Here is a 19,181-nt window from a genome sequence, read left to right as displayed (position 1 = left end):
AATAAAAAGTTTGAAATGACAAATTTACAGTTATGAAACGTCATTATCATCATTATAGAAAAAAATATACATTTTCACTTTCTGACATAAAGTAATAATGCTTGCAGTTGATCAATCGACCTTGACATTTCTTTTTCCATATTCACATAAGATAATATATGAGCAGTTATAATAAATTAAAGGAATGTGTTACATACGATAGCAATATATTTTATTTCTATCAGATATAATAATTTTATATATCTAGTAAAAGTTTTATACAAATGTTTTACATATGTACAAAATATAATTATGCTAAAAATTTTACATGTAATTGTCTAATCATTGGTAACTCGGAAGTCTGCACTGTTTACAGTAGTAGAAATATTTAAATAACGTGCTTGAGCTAAACAATGCGTGTTAAATGTCGTACAAAGACATGTACGCTAGATCGTTCAATTTATCATAATTTACGATTAGATAATGCAAGAATACAATAAATAAACGGAATAACTTAAGAAAAGAAAGTGTATGATGTTCAACGCTTCAATGCTAGAGATTTCAATGCTTAGATTTTAAAGTGACAATCGAGTCAGATTGGAGTTTTAAACATCTGATTGGAGTGTTAAAAAGACAGTCGAAAATTAATTTAATTTGAGATGTGAAAAGAATTTTTAACAAGTATCGTCGAGGCCCGGATCTGAATCAGGAACTACGTAATTAGGATCGCAGACCGTATCCCTGACAGCTTCTTTAACGTTTGCTTTAAATACTCTGTAATTAATATTTGCGCTATTTAGTGTCCCGTATAAATACATCGGTAACCGGTTCGAGAGAAGCCACACATTTTGATCCGATTCGTGGTCCACTTTAATGTCGTTTGGAAACACTAGGGACTCGTTGCTAGTACCAATCACGCCTAGATTCTGCGGTATATATTCCTTTCTGGTGTCCCAACACCATACGGAGTCCCTGGTGGCCATATTGAAGAACATGATTCCGTTCTTATCGATAACGGATCCCGAAGAATGGCCGTAGTCCTTGGCTCTAGGTTTTCCTACGGGCATGAATTTCTCCGTGTTAGAATCCGCGGTTCGTTTGTCCCTGAAGACCGACGTAGATACGGCGAACTCTCGGAAGCTAGACATCGGATGAAAAAACAGCGTTCTGTCGTTGTGAATGTCCACGGGACTGAGCGCCATTCCGAATATTCCATCGGTCCATTGAAATTTTATACTGTGCAATTCGTATCTCGACGCTAGGGGATCAGGATAGAAGAAGTGATGCTCGACTCTGAAGGCGGAATCCTTAAAGAAGTCGTACACCACGATACCATATCGCCAGACGTCAGCTAAGTATGCTACTGCAGAGCCGCAATCGTTATTTCTGATATCCACCACGATGTTGATGTACAGGGAGTCTTGCTTAATCTGTTCATCCGGCAAGGTATATTTTCTGATAAGAGTATCGGTGCGTAGATCAAAGATGAATATGGCGGGCGGGCAAACTTGTTTGGATCTTTTGGCGAACTCTGTTTTACCGGAGTCGAGGACCCACAGACGATTGCACTCGTCCACTTGAACTCGAAAGACTGACGTTAAACTCTCGCAATTGTCTGGAAAAAGAGAGAACGAGCAATACTTAGTAATTATGGATTTGCAGATAAATTTTAAACAAATTAAATTTCTAGCAAAAGTTTTTCTTTAGAAGAATAATATAATTCTTCGAAATTGCTTTAAAATTTCTTTTCTCTTTAGTATGTTAACTTATTGACTTGCTTTCTCATGATGTTATGAATTAAATAACTCTTAATGGTTCGCATTTTTGTTTTGTTAAGAAATGGAAGACAAGTTTATTTGTTATCGCAAGACAATTGGCGTGAGAAATTCATTTACTCAGTTTCCGCACTTTTTCTTGATTGCGTGAAAAATGCTGTTTCTTATGTTCTTATAGACTCTTCGCGTAAGTTTAACGTTATATAATTCATAATTTGTTCTCACAGAACTTTTCTGCACGCGAATCACTTTCTTATCTCCACATCATAACTTAAATTGTAAATTGAAACTGTGTTTTAGATTAGTCACAGCATTTTTCTTAAACTTTTTTAACTATATTTTGGGCAGTCTATTTTCATACACGTTAAATTTAAATTTGCGATATAAAGCACAATAAATTCTCTTTTCGGTATTTTTTTCCAGTATTAGAACATTTATTCATTATGCATTTTCTTGCATTAAAAAAATATTAACTTTAAAATTATCTAAAAATTAAAATGACTACTATTGCGTGATAATTACTTAGCAATTTTCATACAAGAATAATAGTCTAAAAAAAGACAGAGAGTAGGTCTGATAATTAGCATAAAGATAACCTGGCTCATGCCATTGCCAATTAGGGTACGGTTTTAATTTGGGGCTCCTCGTCTTGGAATGTCTGGGCACGGTAGCCAGAGTCACCGGTATGCCTGTTTTCCATTTTGGCAGAGTAATGAATACTTTATCGCGCCAGACTTCCAGGCCCAGAGGCAAGTTATTCTCTGCGATGTAGTCGCCCTCGAATATAGCGTTGTCTCGTGCGTCGATACTGTCGAATTCAAAATCAATCGTGGGCCAAGCGTATACCTATTAAAAAATTGTCAACTATAAATATGAAGCTTGTTGAAAAATTCACAGTACCTATATCAGCCGTCTTGAATTGTAATTACGTGTGAATAATTTTGTCAAAGAAAATTTTAATTCTATAAGATAATCCTGTAAAATGGTCTTTAACTTTTTTATTGATCTGATATATCATGTAGATATACAATAATCGACTATTTAAATGCAGCAAAAACGCGTTACTTTTTTTACTTATTAACAAGATTACTGATAAGTAACAGCAGAATAGCAATTACGATATACTGCAATTGATTCATTATTTCTATATTAATAAAACTGTGCGTATCTATATTAAATGGTCTATATTAAATTACATAAATTATTTGAGCGACTTTCTTAAGAAGTAAATTCTTAAATTTCTTAAGCAAATTTGCTTTCAATATTACATTTAGAAATCGACGACGTTTAGTCATTGCGAAATCTTTTGAATCGCTTTCATCTAAATATGCAACAAAAAAACGCCACGTACTAGTTCCATAGCGGGACCAACGTAGTCGTCTATAATGCGTCCTGGCTCGAAACCGTCGCCGAAATCATGGAAATCTAATTGATTGACCGAGTGAGGATCCACGCGGAACATATTGATGGCTCTTCCAATGGACCTGGAAGGATTGCTTCTTCCCAGATTGGATGTAGCAATGTGGTATCGTGATTGCGGCGTTGACCCGTAAAGATTGCCTACGTTCGTGGAATCCGTTGATTTTTCCTTCGGCGAATGATTATCGCAATTTCGCGACGTGCCGGCGTGTTCATCATAAGTCAATGCAGAATCTTTGTAGTTGATGTTCTAGCAAAACGCGATGAAATTTCACGAAGTGCATTACTAATTTTAATCAAAGAATTCTAAATAAATGTAAATAGTTTAGATCTTTAATTGTAAATAATACAGATATTATTATGTGTACATTTTTTAACACATTTAAAAAAATAAATATTTCAGGTCAAAAATTTGAAGGAAAAATTAGAAACAATTTTATACAATTAAATTGTAAAATAAGGCTTTACCAATAAAAACAATTCAATATTAAAGAGCATAAAAAGCCAATGCAGGAAATTTTAATGCGAAATTATTATGTGAATTCTTACGGTAATATACCATTTTAAAATCACAAACGTTTCAACACATTAATCGTGTCAAATATAGATTTAAAAAATTAACGATAATATAAATAAGTATAAATTTTACATTACTCCTAAATTAGTCAGAATTAATTAATCGCCGCTGATCGCATTTTTTTAGTGTGAAAACTAACAATATATTTTCCTACTTCCGTTGAATACTTGCGAATTCACTGCTAGATACGTCTTCCTTCATTCTTGATCGCATTGTTTAAGTGTGAAAATTATTCTATTCTATTTTCATTAAATCATTGCGAATTGCTTCTGTATTAATCACTATTATATTAATTATATCAACAATGGAATGAAGTTGTATCCAGAAGCGAATTCGCAATGATTTAATGAAAATAGAGGAATAGAATAATTTTCACACTTAAACAATGCAATCAAGAATGAAAGAAGACGTATCTAGCAGTGAATTCGCAAGTATAATTCAACGGAAGTAGGAAAATAAATTGTTAGTTTTCACACTAAAACAATGCGATCAGCGGCGATTAATTAATTCTGACTAATTTAAGAGTAATGTAAAATTTATACTTATTTATATTATCGTTAATTTTTTAAATGTATATTTGAATGTTACACTGCAGATGACACGATTAATGTGTCGAAACGCTTGTGATTAAAATGGTATATTACCGTAAGAATTCATAACAATTTCGCAAAAAATTTCCTGCGTTGGCTTTTTATGCTCTTTAATATTGAATTGTTTTTATACAATTAAAATTCATAATTGATTAAATAAATTGTAAATTGGCTAAATGATTTATAATTGAAAATAAAATTATTTATGTTGTTTCTTACGTGCGAAAAAAATTGTGGAGTGGAAAAGGATGAAGTTAACGGCAACGAGGGTGCTTGAAGGTCCCTGGATAAAATACTAGGACCCGTGTAAGCTGTTAATTTTGGGACAGCCAGTAGCGACATTGACAGCAACCATGGTATCGTGCTCGCCATGCCTGTGAAGCAAAATTTAAGGTCTCCCGTGTAATAAAATTTGCATTTTCATGATATGAAATTGCATCAAATTACTTATTACGTCTTGATAATCCTATTACATCGTAATAACTGTTATGAATTACGAGTCAATAAGAATTACAAGATTAAATGAAAATGAATGAAAGCAGTACTGATGTTCCCAATACGATTAGAAATGCAGTGAGATTTTCGCGGAGTCACACATCCGACGACTTGGTAATGATTATCTCCTTTATTGAGGTAAGTAGGTTTCTGCGTTCGCGAGGCAATATTATCAATACACTGGAACTTCGTAATAGCGCGCGCTCGGGACTTGTCGGGACTCTGAGTGCGCTATATCGAGGTAACCTCCACTTCACTCCCAAACCGAAAATCCAGGATCGTTGCAATGTTATTTCATCTAGTTTCAGTATGCGCTTTAAGACTGTACTATTAAAAGTTTCATGAAATTTAATGTACTTTTAAGTTACACAATTTGAATTTAATTTCATGACATTACATTAAATTTAATATAATTTAATATAATTTAGAATTGAAAAGTAGATTTGTGTACATGTATGTGAAATTTAATGTATTTTTCATGAATCTTTATAAGATTTAATATACTTTTAATAAAATTTTAGGAAATTTTTAATGTACACGTTCATTATATTTTAAGTAACTATTGTAACTTAGATTTCAGTTTAATCATTACTTTTAATTTCGTTCATAACCACGAGCTTCATTTACATGTAAAGGAAGCATTTCTAACAGTATATGTTTGGTATGCAATTTATAAAATTGTAAAATGTATTTAAGATTTAAATATATAATATTATATGTATGTATTATATATGTATACGTACAGAATAAAATTATATATGTATACGTGTATTGATAGATTTAAATATATATATATAATAAACTATTATATATTTAAATCTTAAATACATTTTACGCAAGCCTACACGAACACGTCGCGATTTGGCAAGTAGCTGCTACGTTACTGCATTGTTATCCCCACTTTACGTACGCCGAGCGCGTATGGAGGGGATGATTCGCATTATTTCAAGGTACCCTTTTAAGGGCCATTTCGACAATTCGACCAACTTCAATTAACTCAATCAGCAATGTAGCCAATAGTAAAACTTTTAGTTGTAAAGTCGTTTTTAGTCTAATTTCTTCATGACATACCTGTTTACTCTTTGCTTTTAAGCTCTTTATTTTTCTTAATGTTTTTAAGAAAAATATTTGTATTTATTATCACAGTACGCGTACAATATTACATAAAGATGCGTATGAACAAATATATCACATAGATTATAGGTTAAGGATGACAGAACGACAACAATCGTTTTGCTGTTGGCTACATTGCTGATTAGATTAATTATCGATTAAAGTTAATCGGAGTTGATCGAAATGGCCCTAAGAGGTTCCAGTTGTATTCGATGATAGCTATAGTGATTCCGTTTTCTGAAAATCAAATCGATTTTCAAATCGTAGTTAATCTACATTGGAAATTGGCATAAGTCAATTCGCATCCATATGTAAAAATATCCATTAAATTTCCATTAATGTTCCATTAAATTATATATAATAGAAATTCTATAAGTACTAATAAATTCAATCAATTAATTTTCTATAATTATAAAACATTTTTTCCCGGGAATTTATTCTCGAGGCCATGATTTTTTTATTCGATTCACGAGATAAAATCGAACGATTCGAAAGAATCGAAAAAAAGAACGCGTTTTATGCAAAAATGCGTCGATTGAGTCTAATTTTATTAAAATTGAAGGCTCTTCAAGTCTTATGGCCGCAGCACAGACTCTTGCATAACGCATAATGCATAGTGCATAAGGGAATCAACCAATCGAAATTTCTTCTTTTCATGGAATGAGAGGAAAGGGAAGCTTCTGATTAGTTGATTCGCTTATGCACTATGCGTTATGCGTTATGTAAAAGTCTTTGCTGCGGCCATTATCGTACAGCTTTTCATGGCATAGTATAATTAGGAAAGATAGAGCTGTCCAAAATCGAGGTCTCTTGGCTTGAAATTGAAATGTGTCGATATTCACGCCTATTACCGTTCCTACTCCTCACTTCATTACTGTTTTGTCGCACGTTCAGTCTCAGGGATGACACTAGTTTGAAATCGTTAAAAGTTTTTTTGACCTATGTCTTTCACTATTTTTAAAAGCATTTTGTTACTAATATTCTAAGATACTATTATTCATAATATATATAATTATAAAAATATAAATAACGGTATCTTATAATATTAGTAACAGAATATTGTTAAACATAGTGAAAGACACAGGTCGAAAACTTTTATCGATTTCAGACTAGTGTCGTTCCTGAGACAGAGCGTCGCGCGCTACGACAAAACAGCAATGAAGTAAGGAGTAGGAACGATAATAAGCGTGAATACCGACACATTTCGATTTCAAGCTAAAAGATCTCGACCTTGTGGACAGCTCTATCTTCCTAGTTATACTATACCATGAAAAGCAATACGATAAGACTTGAAGAGCCATTAATTTCAATGAAATTAGACTCAATCGACGCATTTTTGCATAAAACGCGTTTTTCTTTCGATTCTTTAGGATCGTTCGATTTTGTCTCGTGAATCGAATAAAAAAATCGTGATCTCGAAAATGAATCTCCGGGAAAAAGTGTTTTATATAGGGTGTCTGATAATTGTTCTGACAGAATTCGTGGACATGTAGAGTGGACTAAATTGAGACGGAAAGTCCTCTACCGTTTTACAATTTTCGTAATAGTTAACAAGATATTAATTGCTAAAAATTGCCGAAAATTGGTCTTTAATAATTTTTTATTTAAATACTATCAACTTTAAAAAGAACTGCGAGAGACGAAATTTGTTTATTTTCTTCTCATAGAACTCTATGAATTTTTTATCAACTTTTTAGTACTGCATTTTTTTATTTTTACCAGCATGAGAAAATACGATATTAAAAAATTCTGAAAAAATTCTTAAAAAATTCGTAGAACTCTATGAGAAGAAAATAAACAATTTTCGTCTCTTGCAGTTTTTCTGTAAAGCTGATAGTATTTGAGTAAAAAATTATTGAAGACCAATTTTCGGCAATTTTTAGCAATTAATATCTTGTTAACTATTGCGAAAATTGCAAAATGGTAAAGGACTTTCCGTCTCAGTTTAGTCTGCTCTACATGTCCACGAACTCTGTTAAAACAATTATCAGACACCCTGTATATAATTATATATAAAATTAATTGATTTAATTTATTAGAACCTATAGAATTTCTATTATATAATTTATTATTAAGCATAAATACCGATACATTTCGATTTCAAACCAAAAGACCCCGACCTTGGACAGCTAGGAAAATATAATTAGTAAAGGCACTCCGCGAAAAAATGCTGATCGCGCAAATGATGGCTGCATAATTTCTGTTTTGGGCCGGATCCGATGAAATGCAAGACGGCAGGAACGTATACTTGGGCTGTGTTCGGTTATGCATTGTAAGTACTAAAAATCTATAGTGCACGTTACGTATACTATAGATTTTCAGTACTGGTAGTGTATATCGGAATACGGTTCAGGTTTGTCGCGTCACATGCTCCAATACACACACACACACACACACGCGCGCGCGCGCTCCTACTCATAGCTCCTACTCACTCCAACCTTTAACGAACGCATTGAAGTGAGTAGGAGCTATGGTAGGAACAGGAGCATGCGACGCGACAAACCTATGGATAGAACGATCGCAACACTTTCTTCGATGAATTTCGGAATGCTGCTTGCTCACCGAACGATTGGTTCTTACTTATGGTCACTTATGGATTTAATCATTTACGTTCAACCTCTTCAAAATATATATCCATACAAACTTAAATACCACATAACATATGTGTAAAAAAATTATCCTATCACATTTTTATCATAAAGATGTACATAAAATAATATGTAAGTTTGTGTGGATATACTTTTGAGTTGCATTCCGAAATCTATCGAACAAAAGTGTTGCAACCTTTTTGCTAACGAGTATATCTTAATTCAAGCTGAAAAAAAATTGAATCGACAATGAATCGTATGTACTTCTCAGAATCGACTGGCAAATTAATTTTTGAGGATGAAAAATGATCGATTCTCGATTCATCGAATCGAAATTCAACATCACTAATGGTAGTACTGTGTGCTCGATTAAATGTTAATCATCTGTCAGCATGTGACATATGATGCATAACATACGAAAGCGCCGCATTATTTATTGACATGAATGTCGGAGCGAAAGCGATTTACGATGATGAGTCGTTCCTTACTTACTTTGAGCGACACAGACGATCCTCTTCTATTAATTCGGGACCTGGAGACCGGGAACGGCGTTAAACTTAGAGCTATAGTTCTCGCCCTATAATGACGTACTAACGGAGATGTGTAGCACGAGGGAAGACGAGTGCTCGAGATGGCACCATGGATGTTACGCGACTACCATATTCCACTATCCGGGTCGTAAGTGTGTCTTAGATCCTACGAAAGGAGAGAATGGCGAATCCCTTCTCCCGAAGATGATTTTCCCTCTCGTCTGTATTACGACTTCGGACTTTATGTCGTGGTATAGGTCATTGGTGGATAGGTTCATGGGAACTCGTGTATTTGCTCGAGTAATGCATTGCGAACGAGAATCGAGGGCACCAAACAAACGTCCGCTCCCCTTTTTATTTCCAGTTTAGTAAATAGACGTTAATAAGCGGTTGTAACGATAAATCTTTTTTTACAATGAACTTGGTTAAACCATTCATGGAGTTGCATGCTTTAGTCTAATTTTTGATGGTCATAGATGGTTTTTGTGGGAAATTTTAATAATTATAAAGGTGTTTTTTTTAGAGGAAGAAAAGCAAATAAAACTAAACAAAAGCATATAGAGAGGAACGCCTTGTAAAAAATGAGAGTCATCCCGATGATTGCGCGAGCATTTTCTGAGGAGGCGGTTCACTTTACGGCACCAGCAAGCACTATAATTACATTTTTTATGAGGCGACACTGGGCATTTCTTTTTATTGCCCCGCACCAGGTAACACTCGTTTGAATTTTACAACGTTGTAACAATGCGGATTCTGCGTAATTCGATTACCTCGTACAGGCAACTTACACGAGACGCACGACGCTGTACTATTTTAAGGCTCTAAAATTTATTACCTCAACGAAAATGTTAATGACTGACTTTTTACTTTCTATTTTCAACTCTTGCAATTTAGAATCATTTTTGATATTAAATACCGAATGTGGTTAAGCAAAACACTTGTCGTAAAATTAATAATTTGTGGAAATAAATAAATTGTAAAGTTATTTCTTAATTATTAAAGTCGCCAATATTGTAAATAATATCTGTGGAAATAAATAAAATATAAAGTAATAATATATATTCTGAGTAACATCTAATTAAGAAATAATAAATATGCTTAGCGCGTGATGCTTAGTTTGATAATATTATTATAAATTCAATATCATCTTAATTATAGTATTTAGTTTCTTATTTAATTATATCAAATTTAGATGTCAAATTATGAACTAAATACATGGTTACGAAGAGCCGATTATAATTCGTATTGACATTTAAAGACTCACGATGTCTGTATGGTAAATCGTGCTGCCTTCTGTAGTCCCGGAAATCATGACGATAGTTCAGACTAGAGGTATCTGTGGTGCCGAAAGTATAATCAGGAGAGGCATAGAAATAGCTGGGTTGGCTCGTTCTCCTGGGAGGCATCCATAGTTGTCCGTATGATAACCATCCGCTTCTCTCCACATCGTTGCTTCTATTCTTTCTCGTCATGGCATGTCTGAAAGCAATGCAGTAAGCCGATTACGCGAAAACGATAATTAAGCTGTCAAAGGAAAGACCGTGTCGAGACCATTGAGATGTACATTTATCCGGATAATCGTATCATGGACACGGATGGATTATAAACACAGTTTCTTTGTAACGTTGCGTAAACACAGTAAAAAGTGACCTGTAAATACTGTTATGTCAAATACGATTAATCCTGTTGTTAGTCTAGAAATATTTAAATATGCGTACGATATGTTCGTTTAAAATAATAAAAGTGTTAGCTCAGAAAAAATAAAAGAAATAATATTAATGAGGCATTTATAACGTTATAATAGTATATATAGTTTTATGTAATCATAATTTAATGTTTCTGTTTGTACATAAATATTAATTAAATAGAATACTATGATTAATATCGTAATAGAATGTTATTATCTAATATTAAAAATAAAGATATTATATATTTTTTAAAAGATGTTTAAAATTGTACAATTGATAATATATTCATACATTGTTACAGTCATATTAAGTCTGCGTTATAAAAAGAAGAAAATTTAATTAATTATTTAAGTTAAATTAATTGTTCAATTAATTAAAAAAATTTTTATAATCTGGTTTAAAATTAAAATAAATAAAAATTGAAATATATAATTTGGTTTAAGTTTTTCATAGATGACAAGACACACGAACATGACTGTTAGTATAATTTTAATAATCCTAATTCGACCAACTGTCGGCGTATGCTTTTTCATTCAGCAAAACGCTGCGATAATTGCGTCAATATGCCACAATAATTTCATGGTTACGCACGCGGAATGTTATTCGATGCAAAAACGCACTCTGTGACAAATCATAATTTGTACTTACATACAGCAGAAAAGAGAAAGTCATAAAACTAGATGTAATTAAACATTTTTTTCAAAATTTCAAAAATTATAACTATAAGAAATGAACTTTTACAGAAAATTTATTTCTAAATTAGAATTTTTATATGAGAATGTTTAAACAGTGTTTCTGAAAAGAAAAATTAATCGAGATAATTTATTATTAATGACATTTTATTAATGCATTAATAATAAAATTTTCTTTCAAATTTTAATCAAAATACATCTCTTAATTCAATATTTTTATTAAAATGATCAAGTTTTTTATTCTATGCAGATATCTTCATCATTTAAAGATTGATCAATTAAGAGTTGTAACTCTTTACTTAGAATCTGTTAGATTTCCTTTTTTTATTTCTTATTTTATAATATATATATATTTATTTATTTTAATAGTTAAACAACTCAATTCTTTCTTTACTTTTTTCTCTCTCTTACTCTGTCTTCACACTGATTCGAGATCAAAAGACATTTAATTTATTCGCGTCGCTTAAATGCAGCAAAGTATTCGGATTATAATCGCATAAACATGAGTTTGGTGAAGTCTGTGATAGAATTACAATCATTAGTTTCACACACGGCGTGTGCACTTTTCTTCGATGACGCGACATTTCACTACTCAAGCTCATGGTCGGTGTTGTGAAATGATCGCGCGTGCTATCCTGCCTCTCTTTCCCTTCTCATCGGAGTCAAATACGGACACAATTCACGCTAGCCTGAAACAGCTTCGTTCCGATGACTCGTTCAGTAAGCGAAGCGAGACGCTCTTTCGATTTTAATATAAATGCCACTTTCCACCGGAGATTAGGAGTACTTTCCGCTTTCGCACTTACTTCCTTTTGCTGCCGGCGCCGAGTATTTCATAAGCGATATCGATACTTGGACACCGAGACATAATTAACAACTTCAACGATGAACTTATAAACGATGTGCACGATTACAAAAATTCATGCGCCCATTGAGAGAAATGTATTTGATATTTGTAAGTATTGTGTAGTAATTATGCTTATACCTTTTTTGTATATAGAACTATAAATATAATTACACAGGTCCACAAAAAAAAGTACCCTGTGCTAGGGTGAAGACCCAGCTATTCTTATGCATTTTTTTCAATCTAGAGCGAAAAAATGGGTCAAAAATGGGAAAAATGGTTATTTTTTCGCTCTAGATTGAAAATTTGCCCTGGATGGTCCTACTTTTATATCAGATTCGTATTCAACGACTCAAAATACATAAGAATAGTTGGGTCTCCCAGCACAGGGTACTTTTTTTTGTGGACCTGTGTTATTATTATGAATATTATTATACTAATATAGCAATAATAATTATAAAAATGGTGTTTCTAATTATAATTATTTTATTATACAGTTATAGTCACAAATATCAAACACTTTTCTCTTAATATTGTTTTACAACAATTATCATCTTTATGCTAATTATTATTGTTATAAGTTTATGATAAATGATAAACGATGAAGCATGTATTTATAAAGTATAGTATTACCGCACTGTTCCTTTTTATAATCGCATCGCTATGTTATTATGCGCAAAAGTCATGTAATTACTTGCAACACGCAATTACAGAAAGGTGAAGTACCTGACTAGACTACTAGAGCAACACGTTGTTGCTTCTATACTCTTGCAACGCGCACTGTATCTCTTCGCCAAAGTTTCACGATATTTGTGCCCTTTACCGCACACCCTCTCCATTTAAGTCTGCACCGTGATTCGTTATTTCCTTCCGATTCAATGCATTCGGCCAGTCACCGTCAAGGTGTTGCTGTAAATATCGAAGATAAATTATCTGTACGACCTACAATTATGAATAATCTACATCGTTTAGTGTTTGATTGAATTACCGCACTGAAAATATAATTTTTTGGAAACAGTTAAGGTGGTTGTATCAAAATCACTTTTCTTAAGATCTGTTTGAAACTTTTTGAAGATATGATATTCTCTTTACGTACGCATAATTTTTGAGGGGGTGGGGGGGTAAGCAGGCATGTTCAAAGGATAATTGCATTTAAAGTTAGTACTTTTAACATATGTTTCTTGTGCTAGACAAGGAACGACAATATGTTTTCAATTATAGTGCAAAGAATGGTATTTAAAAATTTGCTCAAAATCTAAAAGACTATAGATAAGTACAATACGAATTACTTAAACCGAAGAAAATAGGGAGTAACTAGGTAAATGTTAATTATAAAGGCTTAGGAAGATTGCACCCTTTCTAAAGCTTCATAATTAATATTTGCCTGATTACCTCCTCCCCACCATAAAAATTATGCATAGAGAATATATTATCTTCAAATAGTAAAATTTTTAACAAATCTTAAAAAAAGTCATTTTTAAGTAATGTTTGCAATACAACTATCTTAAAAACCTCGTACTTTAATAACACGAAATGTGATATTATTCTCAATATTTGTTATGTTAAATATTATTAAGTCAAACTTATTATGTCAAATATTATTATGTCAAATATTATTCTCAATACTTGTTATATCAAATGTTTCGCGAAAAATTTTATTATATGCTAAAATTTTTTATAAAAAAATACATTTTTTATTTTGTTATTTTAGTACTTAAATAATATTTAGTAAATATAAGTATACACCCTGAATGGAGAATAGAGGAAGAGCATTTATTTTCTATTTATATTTATGATAATTATATATTATTTATAGAGGATATCTAAAAATAATTTGATACTATTTATTTTGATTTTTAATGTTATTTAAATATTTTAATGTTATTTAAATATTTTATAATTTAAAAAAATATAAATTTGGAGAAACAATAATAAATTAAACATTTCGGTAAAATTAGTTTTCTGTAGAAAACTAATTTTTTACTTCCTAAATGACAATTAAATAATTTTTTTTACACAAACGTTGAAAATAAAATATTTATGAGAAAATTAAAGTAAATCACATCATTCTTCTTAGGAAATATTATTTTTAATTTAATTATATTAATTAAAATATTTTGTGCATATATTATTTATTGCAAGATACATTTATTTATAAAGATAAGTGAATACTATTGCAAATGAAAAACGTAAAAAGTGAAACGAATCGATCGCGCATCTAAGTAAAGCGTAACTTATTAATGAAAAAATGTATGCAGATTGTATCACACGTGATATGTACATTGTACATACACGCATTAACAAGAATATATTTCAAAACTTTCAATAAATAAATAAACTTTTTATCGGAAAAATAAACTAGAAGTCCCTTATTTTTTGCTTAAACCATGCGATATGGTCTATTTGGTATTTAAAAATACGATACGGTTTACTGCGTATTTAAAAATTATATCATGATAGAAATGTTGAAGTTGACATTATGTAATACACGATATTATAATTTACTAAGTTGGTCTGAATATTGCTATAAACTCACGAATATTTTTATTTTGTATTTTATACGAAGAAATATACGCTTAACTAAACCAGATAAACGTGAATCTGATCTAACTTCAATTTACTTTGCATTTGCGTGCATTTACGGCACGCAATATACGTTTCCTGTAAAAAGACTGCTTGCTAATATACATGGAAACGTAATTATATTAATCCATAACCAAGTTTCTACATCGCGTTCTGTTTTCTTTTACATTTTAAGAAACTTTCCCTTGAAAGGTGTTAATGTACATATATGTATATTATTATGTGATTATAAGTTTTATGTCAGTTAGAACTTATATGTGATTAAAACTTTTAATTAATCATTAAACGTAAATGCATAACAAATCTTAATAAATATTTTAATAACAATCTATAAATTATTTTATTTAATAACGCAAACGTCTAATTATGATTTCAATAATAGTTCGAAACAAGATTTCTTATTCTTCATAAATTAATTGTAGATAAAATTTTTCAGAAATTACTTATTAATTTTAGACTAACCAAGTGATTTGCAAGTGTTCCAACATGTTAGGCACTTCTATAAACAGACTGAAGGAAAATATCGTCCGACGCGATATAGCATGTTCATGGCCCATAATATCGTTAAGTAGCGATAGTTAATGAAAATTGTGCTTTTTTTCTAGGATAGTCCTTGCCATTGACTATCATTAGTTATCGACAACTGTCGGTAGATGTGTACAGAATATGAGCTCATGGCTATACCATCGACATATAGTACTGGACGGAGCATTAGCATCGAAACCATCTTGGCAGACCTAGAAAGAGATAGACCGATTATGGGGATAGTAATGAATCATGTAATCAAAGGCCCTGAGGAATTAAAAAATTGTAATTAATTTTACTTACGAATGAGTTGGTATATCTGTGCTCAGAGTATTACTTTTACACGTATAAATCATATTTCAAGTTTTATTTTGTATGTAATAATCAATAACGTAAATTTAGGATTATCTCATACTGCGTTAGTACCAGTCAATACTATGATGGCTCCTGACTTTAAAGAATACACTACTGTCCTCCCTCTTCTGAAACATAATTCAACCAATAGGACAAGAGTAGAAAGAGAGTTCCGTGCCCACTTAAGCTATCTTACTCTTTCTAGGTCCGTCAAGACGAAAGTTCAAAGAGATTTCGCCGCATGCTCCATCCAGTACTACACGGAAAAAATTTTATATTTAAAATTACTATAATGTGATAGTAGCTGCGGTCTTCATGTAAATTGTAAGTTTAAATGCTATAGTCATTTTTTTAAAAACAATAATATAACGTAATTTTTACATTTTTTCATAGTTAAAATTTTTTATTACAAAATCAAATGTACCTAGCAAATTTTGTTTGCGTACCATAGTAAAAATTAACTGTTTTCATGTTAGAATATGGCTTAACAAAATAATTACTTTATTTATGTGATAAAAATTAGTATTACCATAGTAAAAGTTAAGTCGGAATCACACATGTTGTGAGAGTCCATCGAAAATACAAGATATAGTAAAGTGTAATTTAAAATTGTATTAAAACTTAATATAAAATTTTCTCCGTGTATATATGTCGATGAGCTATACGATACATATGTTAGGAATCACGTTCCGTATCACATAGGCGTATTTTAATCGCAAATTCTTTAGATTTGTAGTTTCTGCACATAACGGGAAGACTTGAAATAGAAAACGGATGCATTCAGATATTTCGCCATTCGCAAGATACCATCTGGCAATCGGAAACTTTCGCCCTTGATGGTGTAATTCATGACTCGGTTAGATCACAAAGAAATACCTTGGATTCAAGTCGCCAAGTTTTTTTTTGTCATTGTCGTAAAGTATCGTGCACACCTAAGAAAGAAAGTAAAAATTTTGCAAGATTTAAGTAACATCGTATAAGCCTACTTTTGTTTCATTTCTAAGAATTATAAAATAAAAGAATTACATAAAAATGTAGCTACTGTATACCTCTGTCCTTAAAATGCCCAAATAATTTTTAAAGAGCTTTTTTTCTACTTTTCAAATTTGTACAAATTATGACAAATTCAAAATTTTACAACTAATTGAAACTTAAATTATTCTTTTTTTTAATGTACTTTTATTTCACCCATAACATTCTTTGTTAGGTTAGGTTTAGTAGGTATACTACAAATTAGTATTGCAAATATTTTAACGTCGACGTTTACTTATAATGATATTATAATTATAAGTACGATATTACAATGATATTAACAGCTCTCTGATATGTTTTAACAAACGTTTTTTTATTTTGTTTAAAATTTATAATTAGAGGTATATAATTAAAAAATATTACCTTATATAAAATTATAATTATTAAGAGAAATAAAACACACTTGTAATAAATGTATCAATTTAAAAATGCAAATATTTCTAAAGAATGGAATTAACAATTTAAAAAATGAGTCAAATTTTTTAGATAAATTTCCATTTATTATAATAATTTATATTCATTAAATACGCAATACTGCTAGCTTCAGCGTACAATTGGTTTTATTTTATTCTTTTTATCATAGTCTTATTATGTAATAAATGATTCATAAATATTATTTCTTAGTAGTAATTATTATAGTAGTTATTTAATAATAATTATTATAGTAATAACGCATTTATTGCTAGGAATATGCATAAAATACACAAAATGAAATTTGAAATTAAAAATGCACATACATCTATATTGGATATCTATTGTCAATAAAATTAAATAAAATATTTATTACATTAGGAACGGGGTGATATATTTTATCCGTTGTTATTTCCGATGAATATTATGTATATTACAGCACCAGAAAAAAACTATTGTAAACAGACTGTAAAGCTGAACTGGCACCACGAGTATAGCTTCAGGGTTCCTCGAACTGATAAGTTCTACAAAATCTTGAGAATATAGTAAAGAGGAGCCGTTTGTTCTTCGCATCGGGAATAAGTATTAAGGTACATACAGTGTCGCGCATTTTTTAATTGTGATCAATAAAGATAGTATAATCTGTGACTGGTCTGTGACTGTAAATAGATGTGACGATCCAAGGGAAAAAAGATGGTCGGGTAAAGATTCTTGGGAATGAATACGATGGAGGGATTAGGAATGGGGAATGGTGGTACTCTGGGAAGAATTCTGGATACTTATGCCACCAGACGGACGTCACCGTCTGAAAATGCGAATCGAACTCCCCGTGGTGCCACGATTTTCATTTGGCGAATAGCGGCGCGGGCGCGGACGTCTCGTAACCGCTATTGCGGTCATGGCGGAGACCCGCACCGTTACACTTGGTACCGCGAACCAGCTCATCTACGTAACCGGCCTGTATCCGGAAATTCGTCTCGTTCGAGTTCATAGTCGCGGTCATGAATTTTTGGAACGACGATGTGAGAATCCACAGCTCTTGACGGCCATTTTTTGCGAGGATGACCTGCAATGAGGACGGTTACGGTATTGATCACACTAATTTAAGCTTTGGAATAAAGAGCGAGAAGATCATACAGAAGAATGATTTCTCAATAATAAGATTGGAAATAAGACCGTTTATGTGAGAAACATTACTTTAAATACGAAGCACCACTACGGTCTGAATGTTAAGATGTTGAACTATTATATATATATTCATATTAAATGAATTAACTCTTGAACACCACCGTGGATTACGGTAACCGAGTCCGTTTGAAAAAACACGTGACATTTATGAACGATCAGAAGTGTGGAGTAGAAAGGGAGGAAAAAAACTTTCGCATCCCTACTACAAATCCCCCGCCTGGCAACCTCAGCGTGCACGAACCAGTCGAGATAGAATGCCATGAACTTATTGTGTGGATAGGGTTGCCAGATTCAAAAGTGTAAATTTTACCGAACATTTCGTTTTTGGAAACAAAATCGAACCGAACAAAACCAGACATAAAAATAATCATAAAATTAGATTAAACACAAAATTTTGTAAGAAATTACAATAATTATCTTCGCTTTCTCTCTCTACAATATCCGAATATGTATATATATTTACCTCGTTTAAAAATTTTGGGAGATTTCAAACAATGCTAATAAATCTGTGTGTTAAAGATTCGAGTTGATATCCTAATCTAACCTTTACACATATGTATATCAAAAGCAAATGTTAATCTCAATTACTTTTCACTTTAAAACGAAAGAATATTGAGGTCACGAATTAAAATAAACTGCTGGCAGATTACGCGAAATAATCAACTTTATATTCTTGAGGCTTTCACGGGTGTTTCCTATATGACAATCTTGTGTTTCGCGGGTTTTCACACACAACCAGACGAAAGGATACTAGCCTTCCTTCCATTCGTTAAAGGAACAACAGACCGGATCGGCAGG

The 19,181-nt window shown here is 31.8% G+C and overlaps 2 protein-coding genes across 7 annotated transcripts in view; both read right to left on the bottom strand.

Annotated features, from left to right (window-relative positions):
• Window positions 1-604: 604 nt before the first annotated feature.
• Y-h (yellow-h) lies at window positions 605-13,083 on the bottom strand. Of its 4 annotated transcripts, none has more exons than XM_018513110.1 (6): window positions 13,017-13,083; window positions 10,331-10,545; window positions 4,560-4,714; window positions 3,106-3,423; window positions 2,351-2,600; window positions 605-1,594 (listed from the first exon to the last, which is right to left on the bottom strand). In XM_018513110.1, exons 2-6 carry the CDS (start codon window positions 10,536-10,538, stop codon window positions 654-656), a joined length of 1,872 nt encoding a protein of 623 aa, XP_018368612.1. In that variant the 5' UTR covers window positions 10,539-10,545; window positions 13,017-13,083; the 3' UTR covers window positions 605-653. The 4 variants fall into 4 exon arrangements, with proteins under 4 accessions (XP_018368612.1, XP_018368613.1, XP_018368615.1 ...); XM_018513111.1 differs by having other exon boundaries at window positions 12,924-13,074; XM_018513113.1 differs by lacking the exons at window positions 10,331-10,545; window positions 13,017-13,083 and adding an exon at window positions 9,029-9,414.
• A 4,486-nt stretch (window positions 13,084-17,569) lies between these two features.
• Window positions 17,570-19,181, bottom strand: part of LOC108764748 (protein yellow) — an 11,331-nt gene continuing 9,719 nt past the window's right edge. For 2 of the 3 annotated variants that reach the window (XM_018513114.1, XM_018513115.1), the window contains exon 6: window positions 17,570-18,261. In XM_018513114.1, the coding sequence (XP_018368616.1) occupies window positions 18,040-18,261 (222 nt within the window). In that variant the 3' untranslated portion in view covers window positions 17,570-18,039. The remainder of the gene's footprint in view (window positions 18,262-19,181) is intronic. The other variant, XM_018513116.1, reaches the window with a different exon arrangement.

The sequence above is a fragment of the Trachymyrmex cornetzi genome, unplaced genomic scaffold (assembly GCF_001594075.2).
Source record: "Trachymyrmex cornetzi isolate Tcor2-1 unplaced genomic scaffold, Tcor1.1 scaffold45, whole genome shotgun sequence".
NCBI lineage: Eukaryota > Metazoa > Arthropoda > Insecta > Hymenoptera > Formicidae > Trachymyrmex > Trachymyrmex cornetzi.
This window is presented reverse-complemented; position numbering and strand designations above follow the sequence as displayed.

Bases quoted from the DNA above. Each gene is read 5' to 3' on its own strand.
- Y-h (XM_018513110.1), bottom strand. From the start codon at position 10,538: ATGACGAGAAAGAATAGAAGCAACGATGTGGAGAGAAGCGGATGGTTA. The intron at 4,715-10,330 runs GTGAGTCTTTAA...TTTGCTTCACAG, and splicing joins CGATTTACCATACAGACATC to GCATGGCGAGCACGATACCA. The intron at 1,595-2,350 runs GTTATCTTTATG...CTCTTTTTCCAG, and splicing joins TTGGCAATGGCATGAGCCAG to ACAATTGCGAGAGTTTAACG.